This window comes from Chroicocephalus ridibundus, chromosome 17, assembly GCF_963924245.1.
Source record: "Chroicocephalus ridibundus chromosome 17, bChrRid1.1, whole genome shotgun sequence".
In the NCBI taxonomy this organism is placed as follows: domain Eukaryota; kingdom Metazoa; phylum Chordata; class Aves; order Charadriiformes; family Laridae; genus Chroicocephalus; species Chroicocephalus ridibundus.
In genome coordinates this window covers 3315066-3336147 of record NC_086300.1, presented here as the reverse complement: position 1 = coordinate 3336147, position 21082 = coordinate 3315066, and the positions used below count along the sequence as shown (strand labels likewise).

At 51.6% G+C, this 21082-nt stretch overlaps 1 protein-coding gene across 1 annotated transcript; it reads left to right on the top strand.

Moving 5' to 3' along the window:
- The first annotated feature begins 7893 nt into the window (after positions 1-7893).
- On the top strand, positions 7894-20574 carry CCR7 (C-C motif chemokine receptor 7). The gene is made up of 3 exons (XM_063354845.1): positions 7894-8028; positions 14939-14988; positions 16667-20574. Exons 1-3 carry the CDS (start codon positions 8019-8021, stop codon positions 17726-17728), a joined length of 1122 nt encoding a protein of 373 aa, XP_063210915.1. The 5' UTR covers positions 7894-8018; the 3' UTR covers positions 17729-20574.
- Positions 20575-21082: the final 508 nt, after the last annotated feature.

Here is a 21082-nt window from a genome sequence, read left to right as displayed (position 1 = left end):
AAGGGGAAGGCTCAGGCTTCCGGCACTGTCCTCACGGAATCACCGCTGGATGGCGGTTTGAGTCTCTCCGTGTCTTCTCCAGATGATGGAACCAATCCGAAGCCATATCCCTGCACAAACGCAGAAATTCAACTATTAGCCCTAGATCTTATGTTTACGTTGCTCTTGGATAGACGTGACCAAAGAGAAGAGTGTAAAACCTCTTCTGCACCAGCGACGGTTCGGATGGGCTGGACGGAAGCACCGTCTCTGCCCCTGGGAAGGGCGAAGCCCTCGCTGCAGGCGGGACCCGGCTGCCGGGGCAGAGCCTGGCGTTCCCACTCCCCTCTCGGATAACCTGACTTGGGCCCGCTCAGTCACGGCTAACCCCGCCACAGTTGATTCAATCAGTCAATAAAGGTAATTTATAGTTACACCAATTTAACTTTCAGTGTGAGTGAAGCTAAACCGAATTAAGCTCATCTTATTCCGAATAAGACTGTCTTTGTGTGGGCTTAATGCAGTTTAACTAATCCGCTTCAGTTCGTGCATGCTAATTTATCACTATATCCTTGTACACTTTAAGGGAAAAATAACTTAATCCAGAGCGCAAAGGTTGTTAGTGACGGTTTCTGGGATCTTTGAGTGCGGGTGTGAAACAGTTTTCGTTCACTCTCCGTGTTTTGTCCCCCGAGCTGTCTGCTGTGCCGGGGAAGGGCAGGGTTTCCCAGCACGGTGTGGCTGGAGCGGTGCCGTGGAGGCAAGAGGGGCGGCACGACGGCGGCGGCGGCGCGCAGACAATCCAGGGGTGTCGTCTCCCAGCCGCAGCGCATCGCAACCTGCGGGGCTGGGCCCTGGCAGGGCGTCATGGCAGGGTGCAGCACGCGAGGGACCCGCAGCGCCTCGTGGCAGCGGGTGGAGCTCACTGCAGTCACCGTCGGCCGTCGGGAACCCGCCGCGCTCGGATGCCCGAGGTTGTCGGGGACGGAGGAGCGGTTGGCGGGTTGCGTGCTCCCGCGCGGGCCTTCTGTGAGCTGGAACGTGGGGCTTGTTACTGTCTCGGATCTCGCCTCGAGCAGAAGCTCTGCCGGCTGTGAGCTTTGCCTCGTGGTGGCTCCCCACCGAGCAGGGAATATCACTCCCCACCTTCAGTCCTTGTGTAACTCACGGCAGTACTTCTGCTGAGCTGCTCCCGTCGGGAAGGGGACGGGCGAGGGGGGGGTTCAATGTGCCACCGCTCTCTGGAACGGTTCTTCTCGTGGTTAGAGATGGAGAGCGGGGAATCCTGGACTCAAATCTTGGCTTTGCCGCCGGTTCCCAGCGACTCCCGCTGCCCACCCAGCAGAGGAAGGGGGGGTGCCAATATGGTGGTGTAATAGCTGCTGGTACAGCTCCAGCACAGGCTGGGAATCCGCTGTAGCACCTCAGAGAGAAACTGCAATCGCCGCCCGGCGGAAGCGTGGCTTCAAGGACGTTAGACAGACAAAGGGCTGTAATTGCAGCCCGTTCTCCTGGGCAGATGTGCATTGGGCCCCAGTTTCCTCCTCAACCGATGGCAGCCATAACCGCATCTGCCTTGATGGGCCCTGCAGCGCCCGCTCCAGGCCCTGGAGGCTTCACCAAGCGCTTCCTGGGGGGCATCAAGAAGAGTGTGGCCAGCAGGTGGAGGGAGGTTCATCCTCCCCCTCTGCTCTGCCCTGGGGAGGCCGCACCTGGAGCGGTGGGTCCAGTTCTGGGCTCCTGGGTTCCAGAAGGAGGGGGAACTACTGGAGAGGAGACAGCAAAGGGCCACCGAGATGCTGAGGGGACTGGAATACCTCTCTGATGGAGAAAGGCTGAGGGATTTGGGTCTCTTCAGCTGGAAAAAAGGCGACCGAGGGGGGATCTTATCAACGCTGATAAATACTGAAAGGGGGGGTGTCAGGAGGATGGGGCCAGGCTCTTCTCAGTGGTGCCCGGGGACAGGACAATGGGTAACGGGCACAAACTTGCCCCTGGGAAGTTCCATCTCAACAGGAGGAGGAACTTCTTTGCTGTGAGGGTGGCAGAGCCCTGGCACAGGCTGCCCAGAGAGGTGGGGGAGTCTCCGTCTCTGGAGACATTCCAACCCCGCCTGGCCGCGTTCCTGTGCCACCTGCTCTGGGTGACCCTGCTCTGGCCGGGGGTTGGAGGGGGTGATCTCCAGAGGGCCCTTCCAGCCCCGGCCAGGCTGGGATTCTGGGATTCCACTCCAGATCCGAGGTCTCCCCTACATACACAGGTGATTCTTGCCAGTTACTCCCTGTCACTGATGGTGATTCTTGCCAGTCTCATCCCAGTGGGATTTGTACTGGTAACCAAGCGGAGATCAGCTACTCCACCACAGGCCTGGCAGCAGGGATCCTGCTCTGCTTTGGGTCTGTGTCTCTGTTTTTATTCTCAGTTCCCTTCTTTCGCTTTGACGCTTTTTTTTCCACAGTCCTCAAGGGGTTTTTTTGAAGTGGTTTTGCAGTTATCGGGCCGGTGTCTTATTTTGTTGTACATCATCACGTACAGCTTCACTTGTGACTTATAAAAGTCTATAATTTCTGTAAACATCTAGTTTCAATTTGCCTTTTTTTTCCCACTGAATTATATTAAAAAGGCAAGAAAAAGCCATTTTAATCCTGGCACCACTTCTAGGGCAGGGCGGGGGGGAGCCAAACCAGAAAGAGTGACAGTAACAACAGAAACTGAGTGAAAAATCACAGTATGATTTTTTTATTATTATTATTTTAAGCCCAGGGATGAAGAATGCCAGGTCTGTGATAGAGGGGATGGATGAGCTCTGGGAGAAACTGCTGACGGTTTCTCCCTGTCTCTATAGCCAGCCTTCTTTCAAAGACCGCAGGGGACTGGTGTTAAACTTGACACCTTCTGTATACGGCACCGCAGGCTCGCAGGAAGGACGCTCGCTGTATGGGCAGCAGAGACTTTAACCCTCAATGCTTTGGGAAGATACAATGCTATCTCTTTATCCCCCAACCGATTCATTGCTCCCCCCTGTTTGATGCCCCGTGGGAACTGCCGGGAAGGAGGTGCAGGGAAGGCTTGAAAACCCTCCCTAGACACAACCCTCCCCAGCACGGCTCCTCTGACCTCTCAGGAGTTTTTCTTCTTATTTTTTCCCTCCTTGCCCTTCCCCGTCTGTCATTCTGGGGCGACTGCTGTCTCTCTCACGTTAGTTCAGGCCAGAAGGGATGCGTTTGCTCTTCACGGGCCCCTCCGTATGCAGGGACCTGGTGGGGTGGGCAAGCGACAGGGAGCGGATCTCGCTGGGGACCGAGGGGACGGAGGAACCGGTGGCACACATGTCACTGCCCGGCTCCCCCGCACCCCAGTGGTGCCCCGACCCCCCCACACACACACACACCTGCACCTCTGGGGACATTTCCCTCCTCACAGCCCAATTCCTGGACTGCAGGTTGAGGAAGCTGCTTTAGGGCAGAGCAGATGCCAATCTGGTAAAACTGGGTTGTTTTGGTTTTTTTTCCTCCAAAAAAGAACTGGAGAGAAAGCCCCTCACCCCTGACGTGACGCAGGCATGAAGAGGGTGAATTCCCAGTGACGCCAGGTGTGTGTCCTTCCCTCCTGCGGCTGACCAACAGGCAACACGGGCAACTGCCATCCCCGATAGTGCCTGCCTGCTGCGCAGATTACTTCCTCTGTTGGGAGGATAAGAATCTTTTAATAACCTCACAGTGAGATCACAATCATGAGATTTTTTTTCAGGGCATCCCCTACAACCGCTCTAAGAACTCCTCTCGGTAAGGAATCCCAGCTGGGTACCGCTCTTAATGTCAGGAATTTACTCAAAATTTCACTTCTGCTTTTTTCTTTGTTTGTTTGCTGGAGGAATGACTGTGTCAAAGCTCCCCCCCCCCCCGCCTTGCGATTAAACCTCCTGACTCCAAGAGACGAGCTTTCCCTGCAGGCGTCCCAAAAATGTCAGGGGAGGTTTAGATTGGATATTAGGAAACATTTTTTCACTGAAAGGGTTATTAAACATTGGAACAGGCTGCCCAGGGAGGTGGTGGATTCACCATCCCTGGAGGTGTCTAAAAAAAGGGTAGATGGGGCACTGAGGGACGTGGTTTAGAAGTGGCTTTTGTCAGGGTAGGTTAAAGGTTGGACTTGATGATCTTAAAGGTCCCTTCCAACCTCAGCGATTCTATGATTCTAAATGCCAGCTCGAGAGCCGAGGGGGGTTTGGGCAGGAGGCAAATCTGGAGGCGGGAGATCCTGAGTGTCCTGGTTCGTCATTGCTGGGCAGAGCAAAACACGGAGGGGACGTCAGGGTCCCTCCTTGATGTAAGAGAAGGGCCGTTACTGGGAAGTGGGCAGTTGAGTCAGGTTCACCCTTAACTCACCGATGCGTCGTTCTGGGTGACTCTGGTTTCCTACAGCGAGGGCAGAAATCCTTCCCCGTGGTTCGGGTCCTTCCCTGCGGCGCGTGGGCTGTCCAGACCTGCGGCGGGGTGCGAGGGGAGAGGGACAGGTCAGCACTTTGCAAGGGAGCTACGGTACCCAGATTTGAACTGTGATGCTTTAGCTCGTGTGCGAAGCCTCCCCCAGTCCTCGGCCTGAGGCTGGACGGCAGCGATGGCCGTTTGCCCACCTGGAGCTGCCGGTGCCGCTCACTCAGCGCCGTGCGAGCCCACCCCGAGACGCTGCGGGGGCTCCCGAGCAGCCACGGGCACAGCCGCAGGGACTCCCCACCGGCTGAGACAGTGATCTTTCAGAGTCCGTCTCCCTCTGAATTTACTTAAAGCCAAATTAGTGGAAAATACAGGAAGGCTTTGAATTCAGGATGTCGAAACACCTTGTGTTGTGCTTTTCTCAGGATGAATGACACCTTGCTAAGGTGCGGTAGAGCTTTATGAGTTCTGCTTTCGAAGACGCCCGGCCTGCGTGTCCTGGGCAGGCACCATCTCCTGAGAGGCACCGGGATCCTTCCCGTCGTGCCGAAGTGGAAGGAGAGGCTGCAAGAAGCCCAACGTCACACATGGGACACAGCTGGGAAATACAGGAGCTGAATTCCCACGGGATGCGGCAGTGCTGAATGAGTTGCAATTTAACGTCAGATCAATTCAAGATTACATGTTTCAATTCAGTTCAGCAAATTCAATGTTTCAGCTCAAGTGGAACCGGCCCGCACTGAAATCTTTCTTTCTGAGCTGACTTCCTGCGGAATTTATTAGGAACCGCGTTTTGTTTTGACAAGTCATATTGATGAGCAGCTGCCATCCAGCTCCAGCTCTGCAACCCCGGCAACAAGTTTTAAGCACAAATTTCCACTCTCCTTGCGCTGAAGGTGAGCAGAGTAACCTCTGCTCATAGGCTCTAACGTGAGACTGAAAATACCCAGTAACTTGATTTTTTTTTTTTTTTTTAAATAATTAATTTATCCTTAGGGTTAGAAATGTGTGCAAACAGCACGGCGCGGCCTTGGGCACAGCTGAGGCCTGGCGCTGCTGAGAAGTGTGGTGTTTGTTCGTGCAGGATCACATTTTTTGCAAAAGGTAGCTCATGGGGCACGTGTGTTACAGGGAACGTGTCAGAGAGACAGAATCACGAGGGCACGAAACAGGCTACAAATGTACACAATCAAACGAAGCAAAGCTCTAATAAATGTTTTGAGAACTCCCTAGGTACAAAACATGACTGTACAAGAAGATTCAGTGTCATAAAGACATGGTAAGTTGTTTATTTTAAAATACTCCCATCCTTTTTTTAAGGAAAACAATTTACTTGAATTGGCTCTGACAACACAGAACTCGGCATGTACCAAAACTTTGAAGTTAAAGCCTGGGAGTATGTGCGGAAAACATGCAAACCACCCGCCTGCTGCCTTTCTCTCGCTGGCTTTGGCTCCAGCCACCGCGGGTCTGGGGACGGACTCGCCGCGCCGCTGCCTTCAGCCTCTGCCCCTCTGGGAGCGGGGCGAGCACGGAGAGCATCCAGGCCAGCGGCCCCACCGCTACCTACCCACCCCTCCCACAGACAGCACCGCAACGACGCTTAAAGGCTTTACACCCACCGTTTCTAGGTATTCTGCCTGTACCTGAGAAAGTCTTTCATCTCTAGTCCCTGGCGGAAGTGGTTAAAAGATAAGACTCTCAAAGGCAGCGTACCTGCTTGGATAATTGGTGAACAAAAGGAAAACAGAGCAATAAATAGAGCTGTGGAGATGTGACCTGCACCTGCCTACCGAGATAAGTCAGAAGCGAGCGTGCTGAAAAGCCAGCGATGTGTGCTTAGAGAGCGCTGAGGGGAGCGCACGTCACCTTCCGTGAAGCCAGATAAAAACGCTGATAGTCTTCCAGCCCCTGACTTCGGGTGAGGATGTGGGGATCCGGCATCCTGCACATTAACCACCCAGAATGGGATCAGGACATCGGTGGCACTGCCCTACCGAGAGGGAAACACTGAGAAGGTTTTTAAGTGACAGCTGGGCTGGCACAAGGTCTCAGGAGGGCGCGAAACTGTGGATGGGTGCTTGCACAGGCTCTGCGACCACCCACAGCATCCTTGACTTCAGGTATATTTATTTTGGGCTGCAGAGGGGTAGGGAGAGAAACATTTGGCTTCATGTTGAAGCAGTTGGAGTTTAAGGCAGGGCAGCAAGTGATCAGTGGTAGGATCAGACTCCTACATGTACTCAAATTCTCCTGAAGTCTTGGCTGTGGTTAGCCATTACTTTATCTTCAAATAACTCACATCAAAACACCCCACTGTAACGCTGGGTTTGTTGGTGAACTGGCTCCTTTGGGTTCACCCTGAGCCCTTTCGCCTCCTCCAGCCCTGAGCAGGGGACCTGTGGCATAACCCCGGGATCAGCCCAAGGTTTTGGGTGCTCCCGAACCTGTCGGAGGTTGTAAGCTCTCTTTGGGATCCATCCTGGGAGGCATTAGCTTTCCGTCTGTCCTGGTTGCAGTAACAGCAGTGACATGTTGTAAGAAGCTGCAGAGGACAAGATGAGAAAGCAAATACTTTGAGTCACTTTGGAAGGAAAGTGAGTTCATGAGGAGCCGGTGATGTTTCTACCTGTTAGAGGAGTCTGTTCCAAGAGCAGGATCCGCCTTGGGCAGCCACAGAACAAAAGCCGCTGATTTGTACTGAGTCTGGTCCATGGCGGGAACAGGATCGGGTGAAGTGACTCCCTGGCAGGGCAGGGACCAGCACTGACAGTGCTGCAGGTCCTCCCAGGGCTGAAACTTCTGCAGTAACGTGACGGTGGGGACGGCGTGGGACCGCAAGAGCGCAAAACCTTTTGAGGAAGATGGTGCATGGTGATACTCAGCAGACAGCAAAGCAAAAACACCCAAAAGCAGAAAGAGAGGGGGAAGTCCACTTACTCACTTGAGCTGCTGATAACCTAGAGGATGCTGCGAGCGTGCGGGAGCCAGGCAAAGGGATACCAACCCCCGGCACTCCTGCCCGCTGAGATTTTTCACGTGGTAATTGAACCCCTTCCCCAGAAAGGGTCTGGCGGAGGACATAGGGACCCTTCCCATTACTTAAAACACCAGGTTCTGGTGGATGCTCCAGCAGATGAAGCAGGATCTGCTGGGGAGAGGAGAGGTAACAAGAAAGGGGACTTGCTCCTCTTGTCCCTTCACCACAGACAATTTCTCATGTGCCAGTGCAAAAGCAGAACCCACTTTGATTTACCAAGTCTCCGTACGACGTGTGTGTGTGCAGCCCTCAGCTGCCCACGCTGGGGACGCACCGAGGAGCCCGAGTGCCTGAAGGCAGCGTGGCACATAACAGCTCTCCTGGGCTGCTGAAAGCACGAGGAGGAGGAGGAGGAGAGGAGGAGGAAGAGGAGGAGGAGGAGGGTCTACTGAATGTCAGCGACGCCTGGGCACGTCATGAGCTTCTTGCAGAGGGGCAGGAAGTATAAAAGAGAGAGTTTCCCAAAGAGGGTCTCTGGTGGGAGCTGCGGCGCGTTGGGGCTGCGCTGGAACATACGATGCTCTGGCCAAGCCTGTGACTTCATCTCTGCTTGAAACGAGACCATGGGCGGTGGTGAGTACCTGCTCCGCAGCCTCCGGCTTTGTCTTCGGCTTTCCTAATAATGCCCAAATTCACACCCTATGACACAGGGATGAAGCACTTTTAACAGAGTATTTAAACAATATAAAAGGCTTTCATATTCCTCATAATTGCTATTAAAAAAAAAGAAAAGCAATGTTAAAAACTTCAAATGAATTGCTTCAGAAAGACACACAAAAATTAGGCTTGGAGGGGATTTCGAAGGGGTATTCTGTCCCAGAGCAGATGAGTTCTGCTATAATTCATACCTTTTCTTCCAGCTTCTTAAAAAAAAAAAGAAAACCGAAATAAAAACCCAAAACAGAGAGAGACAGTTCTGTCTCCTTGGGAATATTTTAATTCAGTGAAGAAATCAAGGAATTAGGAGCAACCATATCTGAGGTTATTGTTGGCTAAGTCTGTCCAGTCTTATGCAAATTGTTTCTATTAATGAACATCTTCCCTGCAGCGACAAAACTTTGCTGCACAAGTTATGGGTTTGTGTTTGCTGAGGGCTGGAACAGCCCCGAGTGAGTGCCCTTGTCCGGGTCCATGTTCCCATGGATCATCCCATCACGGAGAGCACAGAGAAGCGCGAGTATGCGAGAGAAGCCTCTTCTCTTTGGCATTTGACATCCCGTTAGCCCGGGAGGGACAGGACAGTTTGTTTCTCTTTCTAATGGAAGTTTCAGACTCTCTTTTGCCGTTTATTGTTGCTCTCTGACACCCAGTGCTCTGTGGGCACCAGCTCCCAGGAGCTGGAGTAGGTGGGCGGCCGGAGGAGGGACCGGCACTGCGGGTCGGAGATGTGGCAGACGAGATGCAGGCTCTTCTTTCCTCTAAGGCTACATGATTTATTCCTTTTTTACTTGGTTTTGGGGGTTTTTTTATTGCTCCAATATTTGCAAACGCTGATCCTAGTGCGACCGGGGGAGTGCAGGGAAGAGGGAGAAGTGCAATAGCTCGGGTGGGTAAGTTAGTCTGTAACCAGATCACCCAAACTGGGTTTGATACGCCCAGTCCCTCCCTAAGGCAGAGAGCGCAGTCAGCGCTGCAACGGGGATGGTGAGAGGGATGGGACAGTAGCCACAGAGTTCATCCCAGTAAAGCCCCGTTCCAGGTGCAATGAATTCAGTTTTGTAACAGGATGAAATGGCAGGTGTCACTGCTCGTCTCTGGGACGTTTTCAAACCAGAGCTTTAAATTAACGGGGACGCGAGAGGCCTCCCCGGGCTGGGAGGTGTGGATGTCCTGTGTGAAGTGTTGCCGGCAGAGCTGGAGACGGTCTGTGAACACACCGAGATCTGCGCGCCAAACTGCCTACTGGTGCCTTAGGCCACGGCACACCAATGGGGAGCACTGCCCTCTCCTTTTTTGAAGACATCAAGATGCAAAAACTTAAAGTGACTCATGCAAAATCACACAGGGAGCCAATCTGGTACAGCTGGGAAAATAACCGCTTTTTCCTATCTTTGTCCAGTGTTTCAGCCCCCCAAACTCATCCTCATTTTTGCCCCCAAAGCTCTCCTCTTTTTCCAGGCAGGGATTTCACCCTCAGTTTTGTCCCCAAAGCTCTCATTTCCCAGGCAGGGATGTCTCCTCTTGCAGGCCTGCAGAGACCTGGGGACTCAGCAGAGGTCTGCTCCCTGGGCAGTGCCTGAGCCTGGGGCCATGCGCAGCTGGAGCGAGGAAGGGGGAGCTCAGGGTCTCCCGGCCCCTGAACTGACACCGGGAAAAGCAGCCGGGGGTGCAGAACGCCCCAGCAGCGCAGGCTGGAGGCACCGGGTCCAACGGAACCCACCAGGCAGGAGCCGGGGAGAGGCAGAGGAGGCTTCTCCCAACGCCTCCTCGCAGCTCCTGGCCATCAGTGGCTCAGGAAAGCCCTGAATTTTGGGATCCCTGCATCCAAGCCAAGGCACCGTAGCCCAGCCGGACCTGTTCACCACGCACCACTCATCGCATTTAAACTCTCGGCCTCCGCAACACCACGCGGGTGCTCCGGGGGTTTCTTGTTTTAAGGGGGTCAGTACATGGGGGCACAGCTGTTACTCTGATTTAATGAACTGGTAAAGGTTAATTATGACAGGAAAAAGAAAGAATTAGTGAAAAGGTGACTAAAAGAGTACGGCAATTTTCCTGCTTTGGGTTTTTTGTCCTACTATCATATTTTAGAGGAATATTCCAAAAGAAGTATTTCCCAGCACTGAGAGATGCACAGCATTATTGTGACACAAGAAATCTGATTGGCTCACTTAAGAACGAATTTTTAAACTTGCTTATCTCTGCTTATCTCACCTTTTGATTCACAATTTCCTAAAAGTGGTAGAGGCAGATAATCGCTAACTTTCTTCTGTAACAGATCTATGAACACATGAAATACAAGTATGACTTCAGTTTCACTGGATTTATTCACTCCTGAAATGATGGTATCTTTCCTCTGCCAGTTGAGAGAAGTAGAGGGGAAACGGGGGGGGGGAGGAGAACAGACACTGAGCTCTTAACTGCCAATAGTCATTATATCATTTAAGTATGATTAATTTTTCTCAGAAATATCCGGTTCTTTCCCCAAAAGCCTACTATAACTGATGCTCAAGAGGCGCCAGAAACCGGTACATGTTTAAAGACATAAACAGTAGGTTACTCACTGCCTATAGATGTGCCGAGGTGCTTGAGACTGAAACTTTTGCTCTGCAGTTCTGGCCACCAGAGAAACAGTCTGTCCCCACGAGGGTTTAGCCAGAGCAGCTCTGCTCGCCTTCGCCAATACTCCCTAAAGCATTCCCGACTCTTGCTTCCCACTTTGTGCATCCCTCAGCACCCGCAGAGCCGAGCGGCCGCTGGCTCCGGGTCTGGGTAGGACCTGACCTCGTGCTTCATTCCGCAGGATTTTCCCCAGTTTTAACCATCCCGTATGGTCGTGTTCCTGCTCCTCTTTCCTCCTCTGGGTAGACTTTCTGCTACCAAATATTTCTCACCGTCAGAAGCTTTTCTGGCCATACCTGGGGGGGTTTCACTCAGCTTCTTCCAGATCTCTTAAGATTGGCTGAGGGAGATGCAGATAAACTGGATGGGATTCATCCAGTTGACCCCACAGCATGGATGAACTGCATCCCAGATGCCGCAACAGCCCCCTTTCTTTCCCTTTGCCCTCGAGGGAGCCGACACGGCTAACCAGACGTCGAGGGCCAGAGCTCAGTGGGATGAATCCCACCCTTGTGCCTACTCTATGGAGGAAGAGTTTCAAAACCGGTGGGCTGCTGTCCCCTCTCCCCACACCAGCAGCAGCAGCGAGCAGACCCCTTCCCTCTTCCATTCGCACGGAGCAATTCTCCTTTCCACCTTTTCCCAGGTCCCACGGGACAGGAGCGCGCTTTCGAGAGCCGCAGCAAAGCGGTGCAGCACCAGCGGAGGGACACGGGGCTCTATAACATGTCCTGACTCATTTGCTGTAATGGGTTTTTGTTGTCTTTTTATAAATGAGGTTTCTAGTTCAAGTGTTTGTGGGGACTTTTGAGAAAGGGGTTTTTTCTTAATATTTTGAGGAACAAAACTTCAGGAAAATACCCACAGCAGAGAACTGTAAGAGGGAAAAAAAAAAAAAGAAAAAGTAAAGCAAGCTACCTAAAATTGCCTATTAAACTCCAGAGCATGTCTCATTTCCTCTCTGCAACCCCTTTGCTTCTGCTCCCTCCTCCCCCCCCCGCTGCCCCGGACCCCCTCAGAGCGCTGCGGGGAGAAGTGAGTTTCGTCCAGTCTGCCCGAAACCGGTGACGCAGGGACTGGCTCAACAAACTGGTGCGGGAAGACCACAAGGCTGCAGTGCCGCTCTGGTTATGCCTCTGCAAATGCGTCAGCTGAGGGGGGGTGGGGGGGGTGGAGGCAGAAAGAGGGGGAGAAACCGTGCAAGCTTTTTTTATATTGAAAAATCATCTGACATTTAAGACACCTGAAACAGCAACTGAGAGGAAAGACAGAAAAAAAAAAAAGTGTGAAATCTTCAAAGGAATGATTCTTAGCTGAACTGTTTCAGGATCGTTAGTTGAGTCACTTATCAGCCCTATTTCGTTAGACACTTCATGGTGTGTTAAGAAGAAAAAAAAAAAAAAAGAAAAAAAAAAAAGAACAGCAACTCGCCACCAGGGCTGTGCAGTCATGACATTTCAGATCAAATAGGGGCTGGGCTGGTCCTGGGGCTCGAAGGGGAGATGCAGAAAAAGCAGGGGAAGAGGGTCCCATGCCTGGGGACAGGTGCCCTGCGCTGGCCGGGCGGGTGCTGCAGCCCGGCACTAGGCGGCACCGTGTCCTTGGCGAGAGACCGAAACTGCCAAGAGCAGGGCATCCATGGAGCCGGCTTCAGGGTGCTCCCTTTCCCCTGCGGGCTGGGTGGCTCCTCTCCCCTGCCTCCCTTCTGGAGAGCCCCCCAGCCCCTGCCCCTGCGGCTGAGCTGGGCCAGCAGAGGGAATTATTGCTCTGGGCTCCCCGGTTCCAGAAGGACGGGGAACTGCTGGAGAGGGGACAGCAAAGGGCTACCGAGATGCTGAGGGGACTGGAACACCTCTCTGATGAAGAAAGGCTGAGGGATTTGGGTCTCTTCAGCCTGGAAAAAAGGCGACTGAGGGGGGATCTTATCAATGCTTATAAATACTTCAAGGGGGGGTGTCAGGAGGATGGGGCCAGGCTCTTCTCAGTGGTGCCCGGGGACAGGACAAGGGGTAACGGGCACAAACTTGCCCCGTGGGAAGTTCCATCTCAACAGGAGGAGGAACTTCTTTGCTGTGAGGGTGGCAGAGCCCTGGCACAGGCTGCCCAGAGAGGTGGGGGAGTCTCCGTCTCTGGAGACATTCCAACCCCGCCTGGACGCGTTCCTGTGCCACCTGCTCTGGGTGACCCTGCTCTGGCCGGGGGTTGGAGGGGATGATCTCCAGAGGGCCCTTCCAGCCCCGGCCAGACTGGGATTCTGTGATCGTCCACCAACAGGTACAGGCAGACCTAAGCACCAACACCAGGAGTCCCCTGGAAACCAGGCTATGAAGAAGGTGGAATAGAAGACTAAAGACTCCAATGGCTGGGGGGTTTTGTAGAGGTCAGGGACCCCATGCCTGTGTCCCAGGAGAGCAATTACAGTCTAGGCTTGCTTAAATTCACCCAACACATTTAAGTGGTTTGGGCTTTCAGTGTATTTCCTGCAGCTCGACGGGAGAGATGGCTACGCCAGATACTCAAACCTCCTCCTGCAGCCTGGGACTGGCCAGGGTGAAAGCCCTTGGACACACAGAAAGTACAGACAGAAGCATTTAGCCAAGCCGCCCCCTCACCCCTCGAGCCCAACCTCAGCATACTCCACTCCTGAGCGTACACGGCACTAACGATGCACTATTACGCTTTTCAGATTCCCCCAGGAGGATTCAGAGAAGGCGAGGGGTGTATGAACACAACCAAGCACCCAGCTGCACGAGTTTAAAAGATGAAAATAAGGGGGAAAGGCGAGGCACAAACTGCTATGAAACATAGTGGGAAGCTCACGTACAGGCTCTGGGGATGAGAAGTACGAGTTTTTTCACATGTGCCTGAGGATCTCTCACCCACACATCACCACTCACATATAAACAAACATCTCTCTTCACAGACACCAAAGTAACTATTTCTGTTATTAACGATGCTATTGCATCTGGCAGAGCGGGGAGACTGGCACAACGGGTGCAGTTACCTGAAGTAGTGGAAGTTCATCATCCCGGTCCAGAGCAATACCCAAACAGGAGACTGGCCAAGCAGGGAAGGACGCAAAGGGGCTCTGCAGAGAAACGGTGCAGAGCTGTGTACAACAGACTGCTAAGCACAAGGGGGGCAAAGGAATCAGCTAAACGTATGAACAACCAGGCCATGAGGAGAAAGCCACGCTCCCTAAAAGAAATAGGCGGCTGAAAGCCAAAGGCATCTCCCGCCTCTGCCCCAGCCTTGCTCAGGGACCCTGGAGCAGATAATCAGCAGGGAAGCGAGGGGCTGCGGCACGGGGAACCAGCCAGTGCCTGGAGAGACATCCCGGGACGAGGAGCGCGATGCTCGGAACAGCCGATGCCAACCCTCCCTCAAGGAAGGACAAACGTGCTCACACCAGCACGGGCAGGGGCGAGGGCTTTCTCACAGTTGCCAGATCACCTTCTAGCTTGAGCAATTTTCAGTTGCAGCTGCCTGAGGTAGATGCCAGCATGTGCTTTAAATAGAGCGAAGAGAAAGCTTTCGCTGACCTCTATGCCTCTGCTAACCACAGCAGGAAGAGCTGTTCGTCTGAGATTGCTCTCACCATTATCACATCTGGCTCTGAATTTAATTTTTCCTCCCAGCTGTCAGCATCCTGTATCTCCACATCCAAAGGCAGCAGAAGCCAACTCTGACATTTAGAGACAAGCAATAAATTTCAGGCAGCTTCAGTCATGTATATCCTGCAGGGAGCAGAGCTTTCCTGTTCTGCTGCCCATCACCGCGCTGTCAGGGAACAGCTGGGCCAAATTTATTGCGCTCACAGCTGCATGGTTTTACACGGGTTGAGTACGCTACACCCTCACGGCTCAGAATAAGGCACAGGAGATGGGATGCTGACTGCCTGTAGGAAAAAAAATAATGTATAAAATAAAAATGGTTACACTGTGCACGAGTTAACTGTCCTTAGCCATCAGCCTTTACAGATGAAACTGGAGGGGTCAGACGCCTGAGACTTATTCTGTGCTCTGACAGTCACTTGTTACGTTAGCATCGTCATCGTGTTTTAGTTTACCCAACTGTGGGAAGCTTTGCAGGGTTGAGAATGCCATGGTCAAGTACGCTACCGCGGCTTTTTCGAAGTGAGCATCATGTGGAAACCCCCACCTAACCACTAACACTAACACAGTGTCTCCTTCTTCCATAGGCAAGCGGTTACAGATCACCCTTGTTTTCAACCTTCTTCTAATTTTTCAGGTAAGATGTTAAAAACAACATCACTGAAATCCAGCTGCATTTGTGTTGTGGGTAAAGAGAGATCTCGAGAACTCTGACAGGCAAAAAGCAGCCACCCACGGCCTGCAGAGCTGTGTGGGGACACGGCCGCTCGCAGGGTGGGCGGTGAGGCAGCAAAGCAGTGCTAGAAGCCAGGGGAAAAACAAACAAAAGGAACGAAAACAAAGAGAAAACAGAAACAATGACATACGCTGTGCTTTTAAGATGCCCTGGGCTGTTAGAACCAAGTCCCACTCTAGCACCAAAATGAGCATTTTCAGGAAAGACAAGAGCACCCTACGCTGAGCGCTCGTGAAGAGCCAGCTCCTCACTCTTCGGGAATAACCTGCTCAAAGTGCTGGGCTTTAAGTGAGGTCGGTGTGGGAGAGCTGACGGGCCCGAGGAGGAAGAGTTCAGCATCCTCCTCTGCCTGCTCCTGCTCGGAGCGAGTCTGAAGCAGGAAGGAGACCCCAAAGCACCGAGCTGTGCCGTGACCTGCCCGCGCTCCCACAGCCACCAGAGCAGCCGCCGGCGCGCCACGGCCCCAGCTCCGGCTCTCCGAGAGGCTCAGCAGCACAGGGAGAGGTTTGCAGCCTGCTTCTTTTCCCTTTCACTTCTGGCGGCATGCCTCCACAGAGCAGGCAGGATGTGGTGAAAGCCAAGCCTGCCCGAGATGGAGAGCGCGCGAAGATACTCGGTGATAACAGGCAGAGGTATCCAGGGGAAACCTTTCATCTCTGTGCAATGGAGAGAAGGTGCTGGAGACTAATAAGTCACAGAAAAGCAGGGCGCAGATACCACAGGCTCACTCTGCCCTGTAGGTTATGGCAGTGTAGGAAGATGAAACGAGAATAATCAGAACTTAAATCAGGGGCAGGGGCCTGAATGAGACACTGGCAACGTGTCCGCACCAGCACGGTAACAGTTTCCTGCTTCACTCGCTGTGTTTCCTCCCCGTCCCATTGACACCTCTATTCACCCAGCAGAGAAACAGCCCAGGGAGCTCCGCTTTTTCCTCCCTTCCCCCTCGCCGGGGCACGGAGCGGCAGCAGGACAGGGACACCCGGGAGGACCCTGGTGCTCGCCGTGCCATCCTGCTGCCGGTTACGGACACAACCGCAGCAGCCCTCTTCAGCGCTGTCACCGGCGAGAAGGGGACGTGAGCAACAGGAGTATCTCGGATGGGAGAAGGGAGGGAATACTGGGGCTAGAAAATGCCTAATGAGTCGAGTCAGTCAAGAGGAAATGCTGTCCCTGCCGAGAGAAGGAGAATGCTGAAAGATGTATTGTTTTTACATTTTACCCGACAGCTGACTACGTACATACAGCTGTACATGGGGCCTGAAACAGCCTGGAAAGCAGCCACGCGCTTGAGAGCTTGCAGGTGTTACTTTGGCTGAGCACTAAACATTTCTTGTGGAATTCCCACTCTGAGCCCCAAAAAAACCCCAAATCCCACATACTTATGGGAAACGTTTTCAGCCACGAGACCTCACCAACTCTGTTTGTGATGTTGCCATGAGCCAATGCTTGGGAACTCCCTGGGACTTCTCTGTGGCTGGGTGCTCCTGCCTGGCCAGCACCCGGCTCCCTTCCCGACATGGCCATGGAAGGGCACAGTACCTCTCCCAATACACTCTTCTCTTCTTCTCTGTTCTAGTTCTGCACTGGGAACGTCACCTACGACTATGACTCCAACACCACCATCGACTACAACCTGTTTGAGACCCTGTGCGAGAAGGAGGAAGTCCGTAACTTCCGCGCTGCCTTCCTCCCAGCCATGTACTCCCTCATCTGCTTCACAGGGCTGCTGGGGAACGGGCTGGTGATGCTCACCTACATCTACTTCAAGAGGCTGAAGACCATGACAGACATCTATTTGCTGAACCTGGCTCTGGCAGACATCCTCTTCCTGCTGACCCTCCCCTTTTGGGCCACAAGCGCAGCCATGCACTGGCTTTTTGGGGAGTTTGCCTGCAAAGCCGTCTACTGCATCTGCAAAATGAGTTTCTTCAGCGGCATGCTGCTCCTCCTGTCCATCAGCATCGACAGGTACTTTGCCATCGTTCAGGCTGCCTCAGCCCACCGCTTCCGTCCCCGGATGATATTCATTAGCAAGGTCACATGCGTCCTGATTTGGCTCCTGGCCTTCATCCTCTCGATCCCTGAGCTGGTTCACAGTGGTGTAAATAACTTGGAAGAACATCCCCGTTGTTCCATCATCGCTAACGACTTGCAGACCTTCAACACTGGCATCAAAGTGTCCCAAATGGTTTTTGGCTTCTTAATTCCCCTACTGGTCATGTCTGTCTGCTACCTCATCATCATCAAAACATTACTCCAGGCCCGCAACTTTGAGAAGAATAAAGCCATCAAAGTCATCATCGCCGTGGTAATTGTCTTCGTTGTCTTCCAGCTGCCCTACAACAGCGTCATGCTGGCCAAGACCATCTCAGCCTTCAACCACACCAGCTCATGCGAGGAGAGCAAGAAGCTTGACATGGCGGATGACGTGACCTACACTCTGGCCTGCTTCCGATGCTGCCTCAATCCTTTCCTCTACGCCTTCATCGGCGTCAAATTCCGCAACGACCTCTTCAAGCTTCTGAAGGAGCTGGGCTGCCTGAGCCAGGAGCGCCTCTGGCAGCTCTCCACCTGCCGCGAGAGCAAGAGGTTCTCCTTTGCCATGGAGACAGAGACAACCACCACCTTCTCCCCATGAGCCGAGCTCCAGGCAGGCTTTGACCAAGCTGGAATAGTTTTGTACACTTTCTCTATTCTGAATTATTGGTAGAGCGAGACCTGCCACTACCATAGGAAAAGCAACCGTAAGAGGAAAACCCAGGAGCCTCCCCGTATTTCAGGCAACGCGCACTGCTAGCCAATACTCCTGTGGATGGCGAGACTCCAATAAAGCTGTGACTAAAGCAAAGCAAGGGAGAAGGTGACCAGTGAGTCTAGAATTTATCATGTTATTTCACCTTTATTTTAGTCTTTCCTAGTCAAAACAAGAAACGCTCAAAATAGAACATTTTCCCTAAAAGCGACAAATACCAAGAGAAACAGACATTTGTGCAACAGAATTGCTTGTTTTAGAGCTGAACTTCCGAGACCATCGTCCTTGCTTTGAATGTTGCTTTTAACAAGACTACATATTGCTCTTCCGTACCTACAGAAACGATGCCTGTTGCACCGATTCAGTCTTCAAGACAAAACAGCACCAGCAGCCTCAGGCTCCAAGCTTAATCCAATACGCAACATAAGCCGTGAAGTATCCTGGCACACAACACTCTGCTCTGCCTTCCCCCATGAAGTGAGAAATTTCCGTAACTAATATTAAATCTAGACGTATGAGATGCATAATTTCAATAACTTTGTATATTATGGCGGCAACTCATACGTTTGTCAGGAAAAGTACAAATTCCACTTCATTTCTGCCTGTATCTGGTGTTTCACCTATAAAGAAGGTGCATCCTAAGGAGCGCAGGTTGTTCCGTCCCAACATTGACTTGAATTCTTTAGAAATGCTGCTCCCCTCTGGAAAGAAGGTCTCCTTTAGCTTCTGAAAGGACATCTGCCCGCACAAGGCCGACGCAGGGGTACCTAGCACAGTTTAGATTCAAACTTTTTTGCACAAAGACAAATCAGTTGCAAACAACCAACATCCTTCCAGTCACCAAGCCCATGGGCCAACCACTTCAGCCTGCCAGGATCTGAAGCTTGCTTGTACTTAGCTCTGTCGGCTGCTGCGGACACGGTCTGCTGACTTTCACAGATGCCTGGGGGCCTTCTGCGCTATTGCTTGCTGACCTCAAGAGATAAAAACGAATGTGGGTTTTCTTCTCCCTTCCCAATCAACGTGTCTTTCTCGAAGGACTTCAGCAGCTGGCTTTTCAGTCAGATATGTATTTCACTTATAAGCTATTGGAAACGTGTTTTGTATTCGTACTGTCAGTGCTGATAAAGATGCCATTCGCTGCAGTTTGATGTTAATGCAAAGGACAGTCACGTGTTGAAGATTACTGCCAGGGTCACGTACTTGAAAGGAACATGGCAGCTGAACAACAGATTACTGTCATGTAAAATAAGACCTTGAAAAGAAGCCCAGAATGTCATGCCAGTTGGTGCATTTACTAGAAGAGCAAAGATTCCTACCGACAGATGAATACCCTGGGAACTGCTGTCATGGGACATCTGAGTGTCAACTGGGGAGGGGTTGCTGCAATTGTCTGTGCATCTGGTACTGACTGGCGTGCTCCCACCCCCGCAGCGCAGAGCCAGATGCCAGCGGTGAAAGGTCTTGGCCAGGAGCCGCTCCGGGTGCTGGGCAGGAGCGGGCTAACTCAGCCGGGACACGGCACCTCACCCTCCAGAGAGCACCTGAACGACTCGCTGGAGACTTTAAGGCGTGTTCCCGTGAACGTACAGCGCAAAACACACTTACTAAAAAGACATTTATACTTTTTTTCAATATCACACGTGGATCCATTAGGAGTGATACAGGGAACAACTGTCTGGATCATAGGTCAAAAAACATTGCTTTAGAGACCCGAGAATTAAAATCAGCCTTCCAAGGAAAGAATTCAATTAGCTGGTTTTGAGACAATGTTGCCAGCTATATAGCTGCCTGCCACCACAACTAAATACATTCTTCTTCATCAGCCATTTGGCTCTGGGGTATGGGATTTTGCCAAGAGCTGGGATTCAGGAAGAAAGCATGTTCTGCTCCGCATTACCCGTCTACGCTGAAGTACAATCCCATCCAACTGTTTAACGCGTTTTCTTTTCTAACGCCCATGTAACGTGTACAGAAGTGCTGCTTCTCTGTCATTTGAAATGGGGGGTTACGACTGACACTCAGTAGTCATTTGTTCTCGGTTTGTTCCTATAGTCCTTCCGCTGGCAAGACACTCAGCTAAGGAGAACTTTGCCAGAGCAAGGAGTACCCATAACACGGGGTCTTTTTAGTTTTCTTCAACAGTAACAATATATTCTTAATGTATATTCATATATGTAAAGCTGCTTTACAGAGAAAAAGTTAAATATGTATGTGAATGTACCCTGAAAATACACTGCTTTAACTAAAACTTTTTATGCAAAATACATTCACCTAACTTATTCTAGCGAGGAAAATTGCTCCACCAAAACATGCAGTTGTACTTGTCTCTTGTTTGATAAACTCCCCTTCCACAAACTGAGAAGTCTTCAGGTGTTTATTGACGAGGTGTATTCTAAATAGGAAAACACGCAGCTGCTTCTACAGGAATGAGAGACCAAAAGCATCACCTGGGACAGCTGCGTCTGGTGCCATCTCAATGAGACAGCAGTGACTTCAGAGTGCATAGCTTTTTTATTTTTCAGAAATTTAATGGGCAGAAGAAATTTGCCACTTGTTGAGATGAATCATGTTAACATTGGCCTAAGATCCGAACTTGAGATTCCCCACTGAAGTCTGAAAACTGATTGTATTTTGCTATTTGTGGAAAATAAATTATAACAATTTTTAAAAATACCTTTGTTTTTCCATTGTATTTCCTCCACAGGATGTATCGTAATAGTTGGTATCATATCATTCTGGTCCTACCAGGAGCTGTTTATAAGCTTCATATCATAATAGCTTCATATCAGTACTGCCCTGCAGGAATAGAAGCAAGTAAAATAAATTAATTAGAAAAAAAAGAGTTGCTTTACTGCACCTGTTGAAGAATTATACAGTGAAAGAGTCATTATCGGATTAAGTAGTAGTCTTTATTTTAACTATTAACCCAACTGCCTTAACACTGCTCCACCACTGGACGTACCTGATGGCTGCTTATCAATGTTTATGTAAAAAGCCTTTCTTTTGTAACATTCTGTTGTTCACTTTTAAATTAAAACAAGCCAGTATCGCAATACCACATTACTGTGCAAATCGCTCATGGGGAGAGGCAGCGACCGCAGCTGCGGTGGCTGGGACACCTCCAGGGAAGGTAAGAGCAGTCACAGCCGTGCTAGCAGAGATGAGCTTCCTAGTCCAGCTCTGCAGCTCCAACAGGCCAACGCGGCACGATTAATGTGCGCGGGACGTTTCTTCCTG

Excerpts from the sequence above, each read along its gene's own strand:
- CCR7 (XM_063354845.1), top strand. Across the intron at positions 14,989-16,666 it reads ACCTTCTTCTAATTTTTCAG|TTCTGCACTGGGAACGTCAC; the intron begins GTAAGATGTTAA and ends TCTCTGTTCTAG.